The sequence below is a fragment of the Rhododendron vialii genome, chromosome 5a, assembly GCF_030253575.1.
Source record: "Rhododendron vialii isolate Sample 1 chromosome 5a, ASM3025357v1".
NCBI lineage: Eukaryota > Viridiplantae > Streptophyta > Magnoliopsida > Ericales > Ericaceae > Rhododendron > Rhododendron vialii.
In genome coordinates, this window is record NC_080561.1 from 19,944,522 (window position 1) to 19,967,374 (window position 22,853).

At 45.2% G+C, this 22,853-nt stretch overlaps 1 protein-coding gene across 2 annotated transcripts; it reads right to left on the minus strand.

Annotated features, from left to right (window-relative positions):
• Positions 1-9,085: 9,085 nt before the first annotated feature.
• On the minus strand, positions 9,086-11,727 carry LOC131326562 (uncharacterized). 2 transcript variants are annotated; one of them, XM_058359390.1, is made up of 5 exons: positions 11,083-11,727; positions 10,789-10,956; positions 10,136-10,690; positions 9,912-10,049; positions 9,086-9,737 (listed from the first exon to the last, which is right to left on the minus strand). In XM_058359390.1, the coding sequence occupies exons 1-3, from the start codon at positions 11,503-11,505 to the stop codon at positions 10,565-10,567; spliced, it is 717 nt and encodes a 238-aa protein (XP_058215373.1). In that variant the 5' UTR covers positions 11,506-11,727; the 3' UTR covers positions 9,086-9,737; positions 9,912-10,049; positions 10,136-10,564. The 2 variants fall into 2 exon arrangements, with proteins under 2 accessions (XP_058215373.1, XP_058215372.1); XM_058359389.1 differs by having other exon boundaries at positions 9,912-10,690.
• Positions 11,728-22,853: the final 11,126 nt, after the last annotated feature.

Sequence of the window (22,853 nt, forward strand, 5' to 3'; positions counted from 1 at the left end):
ACCGCGAGAAGACCACGTTCATCACTGAGTGGGGAACTTACTGTCACTTAGTCATGCCGTTTGGTTTGAAGAATGCTGCTCCTACCTACCAACGGGCTGCTACAACCATTTTGCATGACATGATGCACAAAGAGGTTGAGGTCTATGTGGACGACATGATTGCCAAGTCAAAAACTCGTGACGGGCACATCCCTGTGCTTCAGAAGTTCTTCGAGGGACTTTGAAAGTATCACATGCATCTCAACCTGCAGAAATGCATGTTTGGCATCACAGCAGGTAAAATGCTTGGCTTTTTGATCACCTCTCGTGGAATTGAAGTTGATCGATCAAAGATAAAGGCTGTACTTGAGATGAAGCCACCAAAGTTTGAAAAGGGAGTGCAGAGCTTTTTGGGGAAGGTTCAGTTCATCAGCAGATTCATTACCAAGTTAACTTTGACTTGCGAGCCGATGTTTCGTCTCCTTAAGAAGAACACCCCATTTGTATGGATAGACAAGTGTCAAGCGGCTTTTACATCTATTCAGAACTACTTACAGAATCCTCCGGTTCTAATGCCGCTGGGTCTAGGGAAGCCCTTGATACTTTACTTGTTTGTGAACCCTTTGTCCATAGGGTGTTTACTAGCTCAGGAAGGAGATAAGGGTGTCGAAAAGGCCATTTACTACTTAAGCAAGAAGATGGTCGGGTGTGAAGAATGCTACACCGCTTTGGAAAAGATGTGTTGGGCCCTTGTTTGGGCTTCTAAGAAGTTAAGACACTACATGCTGGCTTACCCAGTGAAGTTGATTGCTCGAATGGATCCTCTCAAGTATCTATTTGAGAAGCCAGCGTTTACTGGTAAGTTAGCACATTGGTTGCTCTTACTGGCAGAATTTGACCTGGAGTACGTTACAAGGAAGTCCGTCAAGGGACGTGCAGTCGTGGAGTTTTTGATTGACCACCCTGTGGATGGACCGAAGGACTCAGATTTTGTATTCCCAGATGAGGAAGTGTTGACAGTTGTCGAAGATGGGTGGACTCTCTACTTTGATGGGGCAGCCAACCAGAAAGGATTTAGAATTGGGGTCTTACTGATTATGCCTAATGGCTCTCATATTCTACTTGCGTTCAAGCTAAACTTTGACGTTACAAATAACCAAGCTGAGTACGAGGCCTATATTGTAGGCATGGAAGCTGCCTTCACTCTAGGCATGGAAAAGCTCGAGGTTATTGGTGATTCTAATCTTGTCATGTCTCAAGCCAACGGGGACAGAAAAGTTCGCGAAGAGAGGTTGAAACCTTATCACAGGGCTTGGAAGATCTTATTCCTCATTTTAGCAAGGTAACCTTTACTCACATTCCTCGTTTGAAAAATCAATTTGCCGATGCCTTGGCAACTTTGGCTTCTATGGTCGAACTCCCTTTGGGTGTCAAGCTCCGCCCTATTCTGATCGAACAACGGGACTGTCCTGCTTATCAGTATGTCAATGCCATTGATGATGTAGATGATGGCCTACCCTGGTACCACGATATATGGAATTTCGTAGAAATTGGGGAGTATTCAGCTGAAGCTAATGACGTAGCTTTCCCATTTCCCTACTCACGCTTCCAACAATCAATAGTTCCCAAAATATTACATCTTTGGCTCTAAGGCCCAAATTAACATAAGTATCAAATATCCAAGAGTTAAGGGTTACAATATTCCATAGTCAAAAGATTTACAATTAGAGTTACAAATACATCATCCAAAAGAAGTTTACAAAGATGACTAAGTAACTCCTCAATCGTTAGCTTTCAAAAGTAATTCCACATCCAAGCATTTCAACCATGCACGCTACTGCCCTATGCTAGTACCTGAAATTGATAATAGGCTTGAGCTACACTAGCCCAGTAGGAAATTCTACACAAACATTATATGCAAGAGGAGTGCAAGAATGATCACAAGGCAAGAACGAGATTTAGACCGCATAACAGACAATAACCAAGGCTTAACAATCCCACGTACTCGATATGAAGTTTGGTATACACCTCAACCTTTAACCGTTTCAACTTTCTGTGTGTCCAATGTCATTTCGCGTTATGTGCCATGAGCCGAAGCTCCTGCCGGGCTAATTATGGGACCCCGATACCCCTTGCCAATCGCCCACCGAGAAGGTCGGGCTTTGAGTATTCAACATGAGCATTAGCTCCTGCCGGGCTAATTATGGGACCCCGATATCCCCTGCCAGGCACCTACCCATCGATAGGTCCTGAATGTTCATCGTTGTGTCAACAAGGGTTCAAGCGTCTCATCTTCTCATAACGTGTCATTTCATTTCAATCGAAACTCATGTGATAATCGACGTCAAAGTTTACCGAACAATGGCAAGGGATGTAAAGATACACAACGAACTCAATGAATATGATTAACGATGTTATGGAGTGATTTGGTGATGTTTAGAACAAGTTAGAAATGATCGGGGGTCAAAACAATGGAGTTTGGAGCAAAACAGCAAAATCTGTCACTAAGCTCTCCATATCGATACGAGCTTAATAAGTATCGATACGGGTGAGCTTCAAAGCAGTCCAGAGAGTGTTGTATCGATACGGATTAAGGGCCGTATCGATACAGATGGCTTTCGAGCAGATTTATAGCAGATTTCGAGGATTTCAACCACAACAACAACTATACCAATCAAGCACACGATTCAAGGCAAAGAAAACACTACTATTACATATATTGAGAGGTAGAATCCCACCTCGAGGCCGAAGAACGAAACCCAAGAAATTATGAGCCCTAGCTTTCCGAAATCAAAATCGAGAGTGATTCGACTCCATCGAGCTCCAACCGGCGAAATACGGACCACAATACCCGTAGAGGGTGAAGGATTGAAGGTTGTTTTGGTAGGTTTTTGAGTGAAATTTGGAAAGAGAGCAAGAGAGAGGGAGAGAGCCGAGAGAGAGGGAGAGAGGCGTGAGAGGTGGAGAGGAGAAAATGATCTCCTACTCTCTCACCCTCCTATATATACTCACATATATGTAAACTACACATTGTACCCCTCCATAATAAATTCCCTCACTTTAGCCCCAAATCACATAAACGCTACTTTTCTCATTTTCCTCATTTATAAACATTAAAACTAATTAAATTAAATACGGGTCTCTACATGGCTGCTCAATACATCATCTGCGGAGGGAAGCTGTACAAAAGATCTTATTGTGGAATGCACAAGCTGTGCGTCAATGGAGCCGAGGCCACCAGAATAATGGAGGAGATTCATGAGGGGATCTGTGGTCCCCACATGAGTGGAGTCATGCTCACTAGGAAAATCCTTCAACAAGGATACTTCTGGTCCACTATGGAGTCTCAGTGTGTGGATTATGTACAGCGCTGCCACAAATGCAAGATTCACGCCAATCTCATGCATGTTCCCCCCTCCAATTTATTTGGTATGATTTCGCCTTGGCCTTTTTTTATATGGGGCATCGATGTCATCGGCATGATAAGACCATCCACTTCAAAATGGCCATGGATTCATTCTGGTAGCAATAGATTACTTTGCCAAGTGGGTGGAGGCTGAGTCTTACAAAACCTTAACTGCAGTTCAGGTGGCTTAATTCATTAGGAAGAACATTATCTATTGATACGGTGTTCCACAGGCATTTGTATCAGATAATGGGGTTCATTTCAAAGGCAGAGTTTTTGAGCTTTTCGAGGAGTTTAATATTCAGAAACACCATTCAACAGTCTACTGCCCTCAGACCAATGGTGCAGTTGAAGCAGCAAATAAGAATGTCGAGACAATCATCAAGAAACCTGCAGAGTCCGCCAGGGACTAGCATGAGTAGCTACCCCTAGCTCTTTGGGGGTATTGCACGTAAATTCAAACATCAACAGGTGCAACTCCTTATTCCCTAGTTTACGGGATGGAGGCAGTACTCCCCATTGAGCTCGACGTACCATCTTTGAGGGTCATGGCAGAATGCGCACTCCCGGAGTTCGAGTGGCTCAGTGGAAGGTTTGTTGAAGTCATGCTCTTTGATGAGTGGAGGCTCCGTGCTTTGTATCATGTTCAGGGGTATCAACGAAGAATTGCCTGTGCTTTCAACAAGAAGGTGAAATCTCGAAACTTAGTCGAAGGGGTTATGGTTACAAAGGAAATCCAGGCTTCTATCTTTGATCCTCGTGGTAAGTTTCGTCCAAAGCATTTGGGACCTTACATTATCAAGACCATCCTCTCGGGTGGAGCAGCTCAACTTATTGATCTAGATGGTAATGAGTTCAGAACCTTGGTCAACCTGGATCAACAACGTTACTACCCATGAGAGAAGCTCGTTGGGCCGAAAACCACAAGGGTGGGCGGTTCCAAGCAAAAATTAGAGTAAGCCTACTGGACCAAAAACCTGAGAAGGCGGTTCAGGCAAAAATAAATAGGCAGTAGTCAAAAGCTCGCTAGGCCAAAAACTCGAAGTGGCTACGCTAGATAAAAATTAGAGCATAAAAGGAGAGCTAAAATACTCGAGTAAACCTTAGCCTAAACTACGTGCAACCTGATTCCTTGAAAGGGATACGTAGGCAATCTCTCTGTGAGATTCGGTCACAATCAACCAACTTGATCCATGGTTTCTTGTCCCAGGGTGCTTCAACATTCAAAGCGGCGCGGTGTTCAACATTTGGATCAAAAGGAGAAAGTTCTTAATCTTTCGACTTTATTCAAACTACTATTTCTATTATACAGGCTGAGCAAAGTCTTTTAAAATAGTTGAGCATAAAAACAGAATAAAATGCTAAAAGTCTTCATAGGCTCACAATTTATTCTAAATCATTGGAGTCTCTTCGAGAGTTAGTCTACGTTTTGTCTCTTTGAAATTTCTTTTCTTAGCCATACTTTGTAGCGATGTTTGAGTTTTGTGTTGAAATCCGGATCCGCTCCACCAAGTTGTCTCAAACCCCAGTTGTGTTCATATCTGATCAGATTCTGGGCAGTAAATGCAGGAATGTGGAAAATTTTGACCCCAACTCTATGTAGTCCTTGACTCATGCCTAGTTGGTGGAGGATACGACCCAGGATGTAGAATGTGAAAGCAGTCAGCCCGACAATCACCATTCTCTCCAAACCTGCAGAATTTGTGGCCATATCTGGGCTGTTCAACACTTCATGCCTCCAGACGATTTCATGCGGCGACATCTCGTTCATAAACACATACCATTCGTCAATGGACATCTCAGGATATAACATCCCTCTTTGATGCATTCGCCCAGGCAGATGGGGCCAGTTCGCCTCTGGAGCTGCAATCAACCTGAGTTTGTCTAGTAGCCATAGCTACATGAGTGAAAAAGACAAGTAAGGAGCCATATAAAGCTTGAGTGGAAAAACAAGTGAGAAGCTCCGATATTGCCTTAACTGAGAGTTAAGGTAAAAGCAGGATGTGCGAAAATCGAAAAAAGGTGAGTTGAGTGAGAGTTTACTTGCAATAAGAGTGGACTGCTGCTGAATATGTTTATTTGGCCGGTGGAAACCAAATCCAAGCTTATGAGCGTTTCCGCTAGAACCATTGGTACCATGTTCCTTCGAGCACCCAGCTGAGCGGCGACATTCACTAATGAAGGGATGACCTGTCCGTTTGGGGACACCAGCAGATACGCAACAAGTACACTGATTACTAGAGCAAAACGACGCCAGGCTTGCAAGGTAGTATCCATCGTGTCACCTTCGGGCCCGTATCACTCCATCAGGCGCATGATGTTTATTTGCCCGCCACTTAGTAGACTTTTTGCTGCACCATTTGAAATGTTCAGACTGGATTTCAAAAGCTTTGACATACTCTTTCTGTAAGGCGGCAAGACAATCACGCTCGAGGTGAAACCTTGGAGGTATGCTTGGAAATCCTCCACCGTCGGGCATAGCTCATCGTCTCCGAATCTGAACACGTGAACATTTGGATCCCAGAACCGTAGAGCCGCCCATAGGATTTCAGGGCGCAACCTTATGCTTTAAAGGAAGTGAAAGGCGGCTAGCCCATGAGTCCGGAAGGATAGCCAATCGCTCGCCACAAATGCTTCTAGCCATGGGCCGATTAGTGTTGGTAGGTGGTTTGCCATTTTGGGTAATATATGGAATTTTGCTTATGAAAGGATACCTTACATTTACTAGAGTTTTGCCCCTTTTATAGCAAAAGGATGGGAAATATCCCCCTTTTTCCAAGGGAAATATCTAAGCAATATGGCACTAGCCCTTCAAGTATAGGGGTACACCTGTGAGATGTCCCAGAAGTCATCTGGACGGCAAAGGATGATGACAAAGCCTGCAGTCCTTCAATTTCCAAATGGGTCAAAAGTGGCAACTGAAACTGGACAGAACCAGCGCGCGCATATGTGCCTTCTGCGAGCGCGTGAAGGGACAAGCGCGTCAGTATCAGTTCATTGCACGATGGTTCACTCTTTTCTTGCCAATCGAAGCAACCTACTGACTTTTAGGGGCGATTTTTCACTTTTTGTCTCAGGCCAAGTTTTGAATTTCTAACACTTCCAGCAGGTCATTACAAGTGTAAATGAATGTGTCGAAGTTTTGATTCTACGATTTGACGTCTAAATGAAGGATTTGGGTCCCCTGGAGGATTTGTTCATAGTTTCTTTGTCTCAAGGTGGTCTTGCAGAGTTGGCATCCTATACAAGTCATTCTTTTATTAGACAAGCCAGGCTTAAAGACCACACAACGATTCAAAGGAAACAACAAAAACAAAGCAAAATGCTTGGATAAGCCCAGCAGCTCTCAAGCTTATTCTCCGTGCAAGCGGGACTTTCTTAAGGATTTCAGTAGTACCCTCCTGATCTTGCTTTTATTTCTTCATTAAGCAATTTCACATAGCGGCTCTCCAGCCATGTTCTGAAATCCAGGATAGGTCCCTCCAATTCCCTGTTATTCTAGCTGCACTGATAGTTACGCAAGTTTCGAGCATTAAAGTTAGGAAGCCTGAAGTCTTCTATCCCAGAACGCTAGTTCCCCTGGCTCATGCCAAATTGGCATAATATTTGCCCAGGAATGTAAAAGGTAAGGCCCGCCAGTTCGGCGATTACCACTCTTTCAAACCCCGTGGAATTGACGAACATCTCCGGAAGGTTTAGCCACGAACATCTCTAGACGATATCTTCGGATTGCATGTCATTTAGGAAAGCGAACCATTCCTCTGTCAACAACTCTGGATACAACATCGTCTCTCTACCAGACGTCTGGGAAAGTGTTTAGAGCCAGCCTGTGGTGCCTCAAGCACCCCTATCTTATTTGAAAGCCATAGCTGCATGAGTGTAAAAACAAGTTAGGAACTAGATAAAGCCTGAGAGAAAAGACAAGTAAGATTTTTGAGCGATCCTTACCTAAGTATCGAGATAAAATGAAGAGTGCACAAAAGGTAAGTTTAATGAGAACCTACCTGGAGCAGGAGCAGGCATCCGCTGAATGAATCTGTTTGGCCGCTTTTGACCAAATCAAGGCCCATGAGGGTTTCAGCCAGGACTATAGGCGTAATGTTCTTTCGGGCTCCCATTTGTGAAGCGATGCTCACCAGGCTGGGGCTGACTCTTCCATTAGTAGGGATCAACAAGTAGGCAGCCAATGCACAGATTGAAAGGGCGAAGCGCCCGTGAGCCGGCTCAACAGAATCTGCCAGAATTCCCTCCGGGCCGTACAATTCAATGAGGCGAACGATGTTGAGTTCGCCATCTTGAATTATACTCGCTGACAGCTCTTCGGATATGTTCAATGTCATCCGTAGGTGGTGTTTCATGTTCTCTTGGAGCAGAGGAATAGCAAGAACATGAGAGTTGATGAAGCCTTAGAGATAGGCTTGGAACTCCTCTACCGTCGGGCACATTTCGTCATCATCAAACCGGAAAACATGCATGGTCGGGTCCCAGTAGACCATCGCAGCTTTGAGAAGCTCAAAGCGTGGCCCCAAGTATCGGAGGTCACGGATTGAGGCCAGGCTTTGAGATCAGGGGCTCGCCCAATCAACGGTTTCGAACCTCATTAGCCAAGGATCAAGTATGGCAGCTAGGGGACTTTCCATTTTCAAGTAATGAGTGAGTTTTTATGCTTACAAGGGGAAGAGTACGCCTGACAATGCTATAGTACTTCCCATTTATAGGCAAGTTGTCAGAAATATTATCCTCGGTTTGCGTGACAAGGGTTAACTCCATGCAAGGTGTCCTAACACCTTGCAATGCAAGGACACCCCCTCCTGTAAACTGCAAAAGTGTTTGCAGGCCGTCTGGAAGGCTATTAAGGCTTGTGGGTTTTCAAAAGGGGAGTTTGGTCAACCAAAGGCACCTTATCAGAGACTGACCATCGCGCCTTTAACCCATTTCAGCGCTCGTGTGAGGCTCTTTTGTGCGCTGGGCTCAGTACCTCGTGTGCTACTGCAGTCTGTATTCAACAGTTTGTGACAGCCTACTATCCAATTTTGGTCGTTTTTGGTTCCAAAGGTCTTTTTGCACTTTTGATGGTTCCAACAAGTCATAATAAGCATTTGTGACTGTATCCAAGCATCGGATTCGAAATGTCACGCTTAACGAAGGTTTTGGACCATCGGTGGCTCGTTTCAAGTTCAAATCGAGATTTCAAGAAGTCAAATTTTGTTTTAAGGGTTTTTACCAAGTTCTTTCATGCCATACAGGTCATGTAGACCTAATATGACTTTAAGGAGGTGTTGATTTCGGTCCGGGACATATTCGTGTCAGGTTTTACGTATTTTGTCTATTTTTACGACATTTTTGGCACTTTTGGGTCTAAATCTTGTTTCAGGGCGTTTTTCTCGGTTCTGTCAGTTTCTACAGGTCGTGATACACGTGTTTGACCTTACAAAAGTGTCGGTTTTGTCGAAATCAAAGTATTTTGAGTTTTGGCACGTTGATGCCCAAAATTCATTATCTTTCCCGTATCCTCGTATCCTGGTCGTATCCTAGGGTATATTCTCAATTTTCTTTCAAGCTAGTCACATCTGTACATGTATATGTGTCTGTGAACAGTCTTAGTACATCATTAATGCAAGTTTGGTATTAGTGGTGAGTTTTTATTCATTACAAGAGTAAATAAACCATGAAAATGCAACTCTTATAGCTAAAACCATGATCTATCCATGTCAAAATGAAGAAAGCTACTGCGTGTGCGGCACTTTGGCCAGTCAAGAAACCATCATGTCAATTAGGGCACATCTGCCTACCAAATCAAAAGGCACGCAGGCCTCCAAAAATTAGTATCAAGTTAACTAAGGCATGCCTTCCAGCCATCTATCTACTTGGGCATGCAAGCCCGAAAGCAAAAATCAAATGCAGAAATGTAAATAAGGCTCAATGGTCATCCTCAGTTTTCCCCGAGCCAATCGATGTCCTCCCCATCGTCATCATCATCTATCTCTCTCGGATCCCTCTTGTATGTAGGATCATCAATAGAGTCATCAGAGCCGCTGCTGGTCGATGAACGCTTCTCCTCTTCTTCCTCGCTTTCCTCCTCTTCATCTTCTTCTTCTTCGGAGACCTTCGATAGGATTGGTCGCTTCTTGCGGACTGGCTCATCTTGAGTTGGCTTTTCGTGCATCTTGATTTGGTACTGCCTCTCTGCACGTGCCATAGCCTCCCTTGCTACCTTTGGGCTTGCCGCTACTGGCTGCGAGCCTTTTGTTTGTGGCCTCGTGGTGACTAGAGGTGCAGTAGTTCTTGTCACCATTTGCTGCTGTGGCGGAGGCCGTGTACTTTTTCTCCTAGGAGCCGCCTATCTTTTTTCCTGCACTTTGAATTCAATTGAGCATTAGTATATGTTGTGCATATTTTATATCAAATGTTCAGGAGAAGGTACAATCTATCAAATGTCAAAAGCAATCAAAGGTTGTCATGCATGCATATCGAAGAAAGGAGCAAATATCACGTATTACAAGCAGGAGTGTATCGTTTTGTATACCTGAGGCCTGTACACGGCCAGTGGTGGAGTCGGTGCTGGATAGTCCAACTCTAGTGGTATCCCACTTGCCGCCTTTCTGATTATGTTCTCCATTGCCAGCATGCGTCGGATGGCTTCGTTCACCCACTCAGTTGGCACCTGCGAAAGTGATTATGAGTTATCAAAACAATTCAATGATAATTCAATTCTATTAAAATGCAATAATGGAAGCTACAATGTCTTACCGGAATAGTAACTGGTGCAAGCTCAACTCTGGTAGGAACAAGGTGCACCTCAGTCGGGTTCCCTTGCGTATCAATCACTCGCACTTTCCACAGCAATTTAGGTGGCCCACCTTTCACTGGACCACTCAAGCTCTTTCTCACGCGGCCCTCGCCACCAACCTGTCTCTTAGCAGCAGCCTTCCTCTCTTCAGCGGCTCCACGAGCCTGACTCTGCATCCCTCTAAAAGCCCGGACTCCAAGTGGCCCCGCCAAATGCTCTCTCTGGTACGTCGCATAGTCCATTTCTCGATGCAAGTGGCGTATCAGATCGGTGTCAGGCTACGTGAACCTCTCCAGCTCGACTAGTGTGTACTCTCCCGTGTGTGAGGCTCGTGGTGGACGTGGCCCTGGTACCTGGAACGCAGTGTAACCAAGTGACTGCCTTGTCACTCAATCACCTAAGTACCATTGCCAGCCAAAGGCCGACTCCAATAACACTCTGCTCGCTGTTACAACCCTGCTCCTGGTCAAGTACTCAGGCCCTTGCCCCGATATTCTCCAAGGATTCCAGTTGATCTGCAGATAAGACAAACGGTCAATACAATTGATCAGCGACAACATTAAAGTAAGGAAAGGAGATGCATGTTTGACTATGAAGGTTTTTCATATTATACCTGCGAGACTCTCAGCTCATCTAGGTACAGTCGAAAGGCATTTAGATCACCTCTGCCCTCTTTTGTCCCCATATTCTTCTTGCTCCAAATTAGTGCGCGGGAAAGAGTGCTCAAGTCGGGATGCTTGCACATCGGTGGATACATCCACAGCACTTCATAGGCCCAAAGCTATACAGTGTTCAAACATTTCAAAAGTATCAGTTACGGGGTAGACAATTATGAAATAGTCTATCGGGCTATGCAATCAAATGAACAGGTATAATGGAAATTGTGCTTTGCGATTGAAGATTATACCTCCCAGATCCTCCAATAACCAGCAGCTCCCTGCTCAGTCCTTGACGAGTCCCCTAAGAAGCCGTAGGCTGCACCAAGCGCTGCTCCACCCAAGTCAAAGCGTGAGGTTGTCTGCAGATCCCGCAACACTGGAATGTATGACAGGTGCACCTTACTTCGTCTGCTCGGGTACAAGGAAGCGCCAAAGAGGTACAGCAAGTACACCCTGGCCATCTGCTTTGCTTCCTGCTCGGTCATCACCTTCTTCTTGAGATACCCACTGAATTGCTCATACATCACCATCCCCTCCTCAATCTTGGGTACTCCACCCAAAAACCATTCCAGCGCTATTGGGTCATTGTGAATGCCTGAGTCAAATGGGATGGGCTCTCCTCCAACCCTCAAGTCGGTAATCGTCGCAAAGTCAGTAGGCGTCACTATCATCTCCCCAAGTGGTAAGTGGAAAGTATTGGTGGTATCCCTCCACCTCTCTGCAAGTGCTACCAAGACAGCATGGTCATTTCTAACCGGTGAAAGAGTCCGTATGAACTCACCAAAGCCAGCCTTGTTTATCAGCTGTCTCACCCTCGGTGACAGGGCTTCGTATAGCTCTAGGGACCGACACACACCTCCAAAGCCGCGTATATCCCTTTGCCTTGCTCTCTCCTATTTCAAGTACAAAGACAAGCAATAAGGGGACAATGTCAGCATGAATGGCTTTAATTTTCAATTTCATGGTAATCAATGCAGCCTACAACAGATGGTTGGTTCAAGTTATTACAAGCGTAGCATGTGATACGAGGATTACGTCATCATGGTATGGTTCAATTTGGGATTATTTCATGCTTTTCTCAAAGTTCAAGTCATATGAGCAAAATACAAATTTAGATTGCAAAGCGGGATTCCAAGAATATATCTCTGTCCAGGTATTCGAGATGTGAATCTCAGGGTCTCTCAACACGAGCTCAGCTTTGTACTCAGTCCACCATGGTGTATAAGCCGCAAAGCTTGATGACACGAATAGGTGTGGTGTAGGAGGCACATACTCCTTTGCTGAAAAAGCAGGGCGTGTCACACCCCCAGCCTACGCTACTGCTGTCACTCTAGGCCTCTGTGTCTCTACTCCCACTCTCTCCTAAGCCTCCATATCCCTCAAAGCCTCCTCCTCCTTGGCTTTCTCTCTTTCGGCCCTCGCCACCGCCTCTGAAGCTGCCATCTCTCTCCCTCGCTCCTCTTGAGCTTCCAAGACTTTGATTCCGATTTTGGGGTTATCATCAAGCAACCGGGCTAGTTGATCGTCGCTCAAAAGCTTAGCGACATCTTGTTTTGTGATCGGTCTGTGCCCCGATGATGTCGCCGCTGGCCGGAAAAGCACGTCCTCCTCCCGATACACAAATGGAGCCTCCGTGGTCTCTTCTCTCTCGGTCACAACACCTTGCCTCTAGCTGGGTCACTCAGTAGAGACTCGTTCAGCCCAACATCACCACCGCCAGCATCACTGCCACCGGCGACAACAGAACCACTACCAGTCGCCACCGAGCCTCCTACAGCGATGCTAGGGTCTAATGGCTCGACGCCAGGTCCCATGACCCCAGTCTCTTCCGTCGCGTGAGGCTTTGCCTCCGACGCGCGTTGAACTTCGCTGCCACTAACCTCCCGTTGCAGATCTCGGTTGCCATTGCTGCCCTCTTCCATTGCTGCACCGGCGATTACAACAGCCCCTGCTGGTTGTTGATCCTTTGTTTCTATATCCATGGGGCCTCTCGCGTCCTCCGACCGATTAACTACATCTCTTCCACCACCGTTGCCACCATGGTCCGCCATGGATGTTTGTGTATGTGGGTTTTGGTTCGATTTCAGAAGCAAAACTAGGGTTTGGATTGGAGTGTGAGAGAGTGAGAGAGTTTGAGAAGGGAGTTTTGGTTCGAAACTGCCTTTGAGCGGTTTCTAAATGTCCCCGTCGATATATGGAACGAAATCAGGTTTGGGCCGGGTCTGGATCTATTCCAGATCTAAGCCCTAAGAAACGTCCAGCACGTGAGGGTGTGGCTCCGTCGCGCGATGGTCAATTTGGGCCTCAAGCCCATCTAGCTTCTAACCTGGCCCAATCATGTTTATCTCTTATCTTAAGCCATGGATCATGTTCTGGCATTTCGACAGGTGTTTGGATCGACCCGAAACATTTTCTATCCCCAGTGACGATCCATCCGTCCAATTTCAAATCAGCGACGATCCATCCGTCCAAATTTCAAGCCAGCAACGATCTATGCGTCCAATTTCAAATCAGCGACGATCCGTCAGTCCGATCTAATCAATGACGATCCATTCGTCGGAATCTATTTATTTTCCTCAGGAGAGTTCACATCAACAAATCGATTCGCTCTCTGATCCATTGGTGCACGGTATCTTTACATATTCATCTGCAGTTTCCATTTAATTGGCTTTTGGGCAGATTTCATGGGTGTCTAGAAATCTTTGACGTTACCAGTACCAGTCAATGGTGCTCCGCGTGCCGTCAAAGAGGGACTACTGTAGACACCCCGATCTGGATCTCCCAAGTGTTTTTACTTCATTTTTCGATTTCTTGTTTCCCCGATGATGAGTCAGATCAAAAACAGTCTTGAGAATGGAAGGGCTTGAACTTGGAGTGATTGGAACCCCATTTGAACCCTTCTAAACCCTAAAACTCTAAAGTCAAAACCTTAATCCTGGTTATAACTAGCGTACGCTGAAGCGACACCCACTCGCGTTGGTCAGCTTGCTAGGTGTTAGTCAAAAGTCAAAATTTATCTATTGACCAGAGTGGGGTTTGTTGGCTCTAGCGCGCATGTGACTGGCTTCCATGTGCGCGGGTCAATACCTGTCCCCATCTCCTTTTTCTAGTTGGATTTTGTGATGATTAAGGGTCCATTGACCTGTGGAACCCCGTTTTCGTCGTCTGAACAGCGTTTTGCAGGTGCATGGGTTGCACCACCCTCACAACCGCTCCCATCACCTTGTTGGCCTATTTCTCCACCAAGGGAGGCTGGCCAGCCTTGTTGGCTAGTTGCTAAGCATAGTTTTCCACCAACTTTGCACCTCTCTTGCCCTATAAATACCCCATTACTCTTCCATTACAAGGGTTACCAAAAATCAAGCAAGAAAAGGCTACACAATCCTTAATACTTTTGCTATTTCATCATTCAAACCACTTTGGTACACTTATTTCGCAAGCCCTTCCAACTTGTCCAAGCCCTTTTCAAACACTCAAGCAAAGGTATAATTCCTTTAATGCTTACTGTGTTGATTCCTGAGGGGGGGCTGGCAGGGCCTAGGCTGGTAATCAATACCAGTCCTGGCCCTAAGGTCAACAGGGTTACAAGAATCGTGCATTGGTCATCCCACGCGTGCTGGACTCACTGCCGCGCGCGCTTGTCATGAGCAGCGCGCAACAGTCCACGTGGTTATTTCCAGTTTTATTATGTTATAGATCACTGTGATATATAATAAAACCAAATTCACTATTTTGCATGCTAAAATTCACAGTTGGGCTTAGATTGTTTAATCAATTATTCTGGAATTCCCCTGGGTTGCTTCTGAATATGTATGAGAGCCAAGTCATGTAAAGCAATTCCTGGAAGTCCACTCATGATCCGCGCGCGCTTGTTCCATTGTCACGCGTGCTGGGCCGTTTGTTTCCATTAGCTGCCCTTGCATGGGCAACTTGGACCATGGCCTTTGTTTTAATACCCCCATTGTTTAGGGGTTGCATTTCAGTTAAATTCATTTCTATTTATAATTTATACTTACTTTCAGTACACATAAAACTGCTTGGTTTCCCCCTGGGTGAGCACTGGACCTTTCAGAGCCCAAAAGGGGATAAAATTCAATTTGTGGTTTGGATATTGACTTATGCGCCCTTGTGTGGCTTTAGTGCGCGCTGGTTGGTTTGCATGCACGAAGATTCATGCATGCAAGTTGGCTGCTGTTTGCGTCAAAACCTTACATGGCACTGTTTTGATGTATGATCGTGGTATTTGGGTTTTATTCCATTTGTTTCTCAATATTCCATCCATCCATGCTATTCTTTATCATATCCTGCAAAGTGTTACAGTCTTAAATCCCCGATTAATTGTTCCCCTGCCCAAATTGGCTAGAAACTAATTAATAAAAGAAGAATCACAAATATTTTCACAAGATGCTTAAGTAGAGACCGATCTCTGGATTGGACGAGAGGGGTGCCTTAAAAACCTTCCCCTTTCGTAACCTGGCTCCCGAACCCAGCTATGGTTATGACGGACTGCTTCCTTCACTTTTCAAATCAAATAGCGCTGCAGGTGCTTCGAAATACGGTTCCTTGGGTGTCGGACCTTCAAACTCGAGTGGCTACTCTGTATTCCGAGTGCTTACCATCCGCGCACACGCTCCCTTGATTTGGGCCCTTGCTTTGGAATCCAGAAATTCCAAGGGCATGCTGCCCATCGGGTTCTGGTTTATTTGCCTTCTTTGCAGGCCCCTTGGTTTGTTCGGTAGCCAACTTGCCATCTTCTCAGAGTATGTCATCCTCCATTCTGGCATGTTGCTCAATTTGCTCCATTAGCCTAGCCAACGTTGCTACCGGATGCATATTTAATGATCAGCGTAGCTCTCCCCGAATAGGCAGGCCAGTTTTGAAAGTAGCAATCGCATATTCTTCGCTACAGCTTTCAATCTCATTGAAAGTTTCCCAATATTTCTTATCGTACTCTCTGATTGCCTCGCTTTCCCCCTATTTCATTGTGCAGAGGCTTTCAAATGTTTTGGGGGCTTTCCTACTTGTCAGGAACTGAGCAGTAAACTCTTCGGCGAGCTGCATCCACCCTCGTATGGAGCGTGGTCCTAACTTATGGAACCAGGATAGGGCTACCTTCCCCAAGCTCGAAGGGAACATCTTACACATGATGGCATCATCCCCAACATGCATGAACATAGCCTGTTGGTAATGTTGTATGTGAGCAACGGGGTCTGCATTCGTCTCGTAAAGGATGAACACACCGTGCTTCACTCTGCTTGGTAGCCGTGCATCCTGTAACTTCCTTGCAAAAGGGGAAGTTGCTATGTTACTTAGGGCTTGCCTTGCTGCTTCTCGTGCAAACATGGTCCCATCTTCTCGTTCCTTGGTCTTATGGGCCCCAGACTTGTTCCAATCAGATTTAGGTCTCTCGTACCTTTTCCTGTGGTGCTTCCTAGTCTCCCCCTCCTCGAAAGTGGGACTCGTGCTCGTGCTCCTTCTTTTTCAAGAAGAAGCCCTCCACCGCACTAGTGTTCGGCTCCTCTCTTTTTGTGGAGAAGCTCTATATCGCATTGGGCTGGGACTTCGGCTCCTGCTCTTTCTTCCTCGTGAAGGAGCCTTTTTGTGTTTCACCATAGCATACCTATTTTCCCTGGAGTTTCTTTGTGAAAGTCTAAAGTCCTCTGGGTGTTCCCGGATCCGTTCCAATTCCCAGATCTCATGCTCTCATTTCTTGATCAGACATGCATATTCTTCGATTTCTTGCCTCTTTTTGTCGAGGGGATCTTCGCTGTAGTGCACACTTTTAGCATGTGCAACCGACTCTTCCCTTCGTGGGGTTTACTCCTTCTTGTGGACCTTGAGGCCATCCTTCCTTCCCTACTCTTGGAGTTGTTATGATCAGCAAGGTGGTGGCCCTTACTCGTGGTCCTCCTATGTCCGCCTTTGGGCTTTCTCAGAGCCCCTGGTGGAGATTTATCTCCTCCTCCATCTAGCAGATTCTTTGGATTGAGCGGTGTTGTTGGATTTTCTTCCACCATGGTCGTATTTTAAAGAGAACTCTATCTTTTCCCACAGACGGCGCCAATCGTAGGTGGAGAAAAACGAATAGTACCTAGAACAGCACTGTACTGTTTCAACTTACCCGCGCTATTCGATCGGAACCCTAATGCCTTCACGGGAACCCTAATCTGCAAAACAGACAGGGGGTGAGCACACCTTTGCCTCTCGTGGCAAAGGCCCTCCGATGCCTAAGTTAGTATCACGTACCAGATAATTATTAGTAGAACAATATGTATGCAACGTATTGTGTACCTTTTACCTCTAGGTTTACCTCGTATTTATAGAATCATAGATGCTTGCTGCCCAAGCATCCCTGTTGCCCTAGGATTCCTATCTCGTATAGGAAACCCAGGATATCTTGGATTCTCGTTCCCTTATCAATTCATTACATTAGTCCTTTTAGGACTCTTTTCCATAACTGGCCGAACATCCCATTCCCGTTGGGTATCTTTCTCAGATCCTACATTCTCGGGATCCCATTCCTTTACGGAACACCACTGTCCTGGAACCTCATAGAGTATTCCTTCTGCTCTAACACTTGATTGGAGTTCTTTCCTTGTTCAGCTATCTCATGGCCGAACAGTCTGCCTGGACCAGTCACTTCACATGTAATTGGTCCTTTATCAACTACTTGGACCAATGTCTTCTTAAGAGCTTTCCTCCTGTTCAGCCTTTTCACTGCCGAGCAAGATATTTGGACCAGTGACCTCACATATCACTATTCCTTTATTAGTTTCTTGGTCCAATAACGTCTCATGTTACCGGTCCACATCCCCGAACACCGTCTTGCATGGTGAGTGTCCCTATTGTATTTATACCATGGTCCCACGTACCACGTGTTCGGGCCTTATTTATGCCCGTTCGGGAATACCTCCCTACACTTGTCCTTGCATTGTCAATTCATTCAATCATTTTAGTATACATTGTGCATGTTGTATATATTCAAATATTGAAAGCAGGAACTCTCTATCAAGCATCAAGAATAGGTTTATCAAGCGTATCATGTGTCGAAAGCAGGCTTATCTAGTGTTGAAAGCAGGAATGAAACAAGTTTTTGGGGTTATACCTAAGGCCTCTGTACAACGGTTGGCAGAATTGGAGTTGGAACTAGCGCAGGTGTAGACACCCCAATCTAGGTCTCCTAATTGATTTACTTCGTTTCTTAGTTTCTTATTTCCCCGATGATGAATTGGATCGAAAAGCAGTCTTGAGGATGAAAAGATTTGAATTTGGAGTAATTGGAGCCCCTCTTGAAGCTTTTGAGCCCCAAAACCCTGAGTCAAAACCCTAACCACATGGTTTGACCAGCGTGCGTCTATATGGACTCCACGCGTGTCAGTCAGCTTGCCAGGTGTTGGTCAAAGGTCAAACTTTGACTGTTAACTAGCGCGGTGGTAGGTAGAACACGCGCACACCTCTCTAGCTCACGTGCATGTAGGTCAGTACCTGTCCCTTTCACCTTTTTGCCAGCCAGATTTTGTGATGATCAAGGGTCTATTACACCCATAGTGCTCGAATTTCGTCGCCTGAATAGTGTATTGGTAGGTTTGGGGTGCACCCCTCACAACCCCTCCCATCACATTTTTGGGTGGCTTTCTCCACCAAGCAACCACAACCAGCCTTGTTGGCTGGTTGTATGACCATGTTTGCCACCCACTCAATCCTCCTATATATACCCTCATTACTCTTCTATTCAAAGGGGTTACAAAATTTCATAGAGCAAAAATAAGCACACAAAGCGTCCTAGTTCTTTCCATCCAATTTCACATTTCTTACTACTACTCAAACATCCTTTCTTTCCATTTTCAACCATCAAACATCAAAGTTCAAATCAATTTTCAAACGCTCAAGCAAAGGTATAAAACCTTAATGTTTTCTGTTTTGATCCCTCAGGGGGGCTGGCAGGGCCAAGGCTAGTAATCAATACCAGTCCTGGTCCAAAAGCTAGCAGGATTACAAGAACTGTGTGACCATCTCACATGCGCGCGTTGATCGGCCTCTAGAGCACGCCTATCATGGATAGTGCACGCTGATCCTCGTGGGGATAGGGGTTTTTGGCCATTTTATGTTTTTATTATGTTATAAATCACCTTGATGCATGATAAAATCTATTTACTGTTTTATGTGTAAAATTTATTAAAACTAGCTCAATATTCTTTTCTGTTGCTTTGGAATACCCCTGGGTGGCTTCTGATCATGTCTCAGAGCCCAGCCAGATATGTAAGGCCAATTACTGGAAGTCCAATCAGACCAGGCGCGCGCTTGTCCCTTATATGTGCGCGTCGGTCAACTCATTTCCAGTAACTGGTTTTACATGGATAGCTAGGCTTTTTGGCCTTTGTTTAAAATACCCCCAATGTTTAGGGGTTGCATTTCAATTAAATTCATCCTGTCTGTAAATTATATTTGTTGTCTATGTGTATAAACTGTTTGGCTTCCTCTTGGGTGAGCACTGGTCATTCCTGAGCCTAGAAGGGGATAAAGTCAAACTTGTTGGTGAGAGATCAACACACGCACATATATATTGGTATGGCGCGCGCTGGACAGTTTGCATGTACGTAGATCCATGCATGCAAGCTGGCTCTTGTTCACGTCAAACTTCAAATAAATGCACTATTTTGATCTTTCTTCACTGTGTTTGGTTTTATTCCATTTATTGTTTATCATTTCATCCATCCATGCTATTTCGATCACATCTTGCAAACTATTACAGCTTCAATTCCCATTAAACTGTTCCCCTACCCTAATTAGCTAATAAATTGGTAAGAAAAGAAGAATCGCAATAAATTTCACAAAATGCCTAAGTAGAGACCGATCTCCGGATTGGATGAGTGGGGTGCCTTAAAACCCTTCCCCTCTCGTAACCTGGCTTCCAAACCAAGATATGGTTATGATGGACTGGTGCTTTCACTTTTTCAAATAAAAAACAGCATATAAGGTGTTTCAAATTCGGTTCCTTAGGTGTTGGACCTTCAAATCCAAGTGGTGACTCTCTGAATTATAAGCGCTTGTCCCGCTTAGCACTCCCTCAATCCGGCTTTAAAAAGAACAGAATCTTTTTAAGGGCACGTTGCCCATAGTGGCGACTCTGCTAGGGATGATCGAACCAATATTAATCTATACTTAGAGTTTAATACACTTATGAACAATCTTTTAAAAAGTCTGTCAAAACGGTGAGCTTCACGTTGCCGAAGGTTGGAATGGTGATTTAATAGGACCTTGTGTCCGGCCAATCCGATCTGGGACATTTTCGATTGATCACTTGTGTAGTTTCCTTTAAAGATGGACTAAATAAAGTGAGCCAAATTTGAAAAGGCATTTTTGCGACATTGTGATTTTTCTTCTTCTTAATCAATTTTTAGCATTTCTCATTTGCATCGATGTGGGATAGCCCCGTTGGAGTGTTTTGGCAATCCAGCACGATTTACCGAAGCCTGGGGACCCTGAACGCCCAACAACCTTCGACGATGATAAGTCATTCTACCATTTGACTGTTGCTATGCGGTTACACAGGCAGCAAGAGGCATATCTTGGCTTTAGTCCGAGGAACCTGTTACAAGCCAAAACCAGCCTTTGCATATACAAAGCACTAGTACTCTTCAAACTAGGATAGGTACCTACAGGGTAAGATCTACTTGCATCTAACCCCAATAGACTATCTATGTGTTACTGTTTTCCCTATCGCATGCACTGTACATTCATACTGTTTCGCATAGGGGCATGTTTTAGGGCAGCTTCAAGGTTCTCGTTCTTTCGAGTCTGTCTTAAACTTATTAGGACACTGTCATGGCCCGATGACGAGTCGTGCATCTCGTTGGTGCATGTTATCAATTTTCCAGAGTTCTTAGATTAGTTAGACTTTGGGAAATCAAAACTTTCTAGGCCTTTATCTACCCGATTAAGGTTTCAAATGGAAAACGAGGAACAACGGAGAGAATGCCGTGATATTCATACCAATTTGGTTATTGTGCGAAGCACGTACACCACTTAGGCTATTAGCGCTGTGCCGCTCACGCCGTCTTGGTTCCAATATCACATCATCTACACCGAGTTGTTCCAACTTCAAAATTAAAACTTCAAGAATGTGGTAATCAAAGGCTTAGTCTATTTTTGACATCCTTTTGGTTTGTTCGATCCAACAAAGGATAGATTATCAAAAAGAATTCCGAGGATCTTGGTAGTGTCTCAACATTTTGAGACAGACTCGTCTTTTAGTTTTAGAGTCTAGCGCAACACCGACGACGTTGATTGCATTCACACTTTATTCTTTTATTTAGAATAAATTGCTGCAGGACATCTTTTGAGCCTTTTTCTTACTTTACTGCAAGCAAAGTTCTAAACCATTGCACCGCCAAAGAAAGCACCGAAGCAAAAGGGCAAACCCGCTTGGGCACGTTAGCATCAAAATTAGATTCAGAGGCTTATCAGGCTCAAATCCCAGTTAGTAACAATGGAAGCCTCTTCGGGTTCATTGTTAGCCGCTCTATAGTCAGCTTCTTCATTAGTTTTACAAGAAGCAACTTCGCCAGCTTCCCCATCTTTAACTTCTTCATCAGGCTCATTTGTGAAACCTGCGTTGGCAGATTAACCGCTCAACCTGGAAACCATGCTCACAAACCTCCAGAACAGTATCACTACTATGCAATAGAGGGCCACTCAGACAGATGCTAATATCACTCGCCTAAATGATCTTATCAACACTCATCTTCCACCAGCACTCGAAGAGGAGGACGAGGACGATGAGGATGTTCATGCCACCCCCATCTTTGTCGAGGATCCAAATCATCCAGGCCTGCTCATCGTTCAGCCCATCCCTAGAGAGGCTCGTGTGCCTGCTCCAAGTCCAAACCCCACTGTTGCAAGGCCTGTTCAAAACCCTGACATAACTACTCTTATGGCCAAGATGGCTAAGCTGGAAGAGGCTGTCACAAAATCTGAGAAGATCAGTGCAGGAGGAATTGACCTAGATCGTCTCTACTTATACCCTAATGCTAGGCTTCCTGATAGATTCAAGATGCCTGATTTGGTTAAGTTCGACGGAAGTGGAGACCCCAGAACTCATCTCTTTGGCTATCATGCCGCCATGAAATTGTCGGGAGTGGAAAGTGAGGCTATGTCTCAGCTGTTCCCTTAGACTCTCTCTGGACCCGCTTTTCATTGGTTTCTATCACTTGACATCTGCGACTTGGGAAGCTATTGGGGCTGCGTTTATTTCGCAGTACAATTACAATTCCCAGCTCAAGATGACTACTTGGGAGTTGGAATCCACAAAGATGGAGGCTAAGGAGTCCTTCGCGGACTTTGTCAAAAGGTGGAGAGCTAAAGTTGCTTTAATGACTGAGCACCCGAGCGAGAGAGATCAACTTCGCATCATCTCCCGTAATCTCCAACCCGAATTTTCCAAGTACCTAGTGACTGCTCAAGCCTTTGCCAACTTTGAGACCTTCTTCGAATCTGGCTTGGCCATCAAAGATGTGCTGCAAAGTGGGATTTTGCCTAGGGGAGAATCTTCCAACCCTCCAAAATCAAAGCCTCGGGCTTACTCTGGGAACACTAATGCACTTTTTGGTGGTAATAACTACGCCAATGCAGCATCAACTGGCGCCAACGCCTTTTCCTCCAACACTGTTAACCACATTGAAGACGTTAATCAGGTGCAAACGCCACAGAATAACGGGCCTTATACCAACCCCGTAGCTTCTCTGCTTTCGAGGCACCATTGTCCTCTGTTATGGACAAGTTAATCAAATTAGGGCATCTCAAGCCCCTCAATCCAACTCCACTACCCAAAAACCCACTAGCCAATTTCAAACCCAACCTTTACTGTGCTTACCATTAGGGGGCTGGCCATCTCATTGATTCTTGTTATCCCTTCCGTCATGCGATTCAAGACCTCATTGATGAGGGCACACTTGAAGCTCCCCCTCCACCACCTCAAAAACCTAATATTATTTCTTACTCCATGTCTAACCACAAAATT

Bases quoted from the DNA above. Each gene is read 5' to 3' on its own strand.
- LOC131326562 (XM_058359390.1), bottom strand. From the start codon at position 11,505: ATGATAGTGACGCCTACTGACTTTGCGACGATTACCGACTTGAGGGTT. The intron at 10,957-11,082 runs GTATAATCTTCA...AACACTGTATAG, and splicing joins GTTATTGGAGGATCTGGGAG to CTTTGGGCCTATGAAGTGCT. The intron at 10,691-10,788 runs GTATAATATGAA...TCTTATCTGCAG, and splicing joins ATGAGCTGAGAGTCTCGCAG to ATCAACTGGAATCCTTGGAG.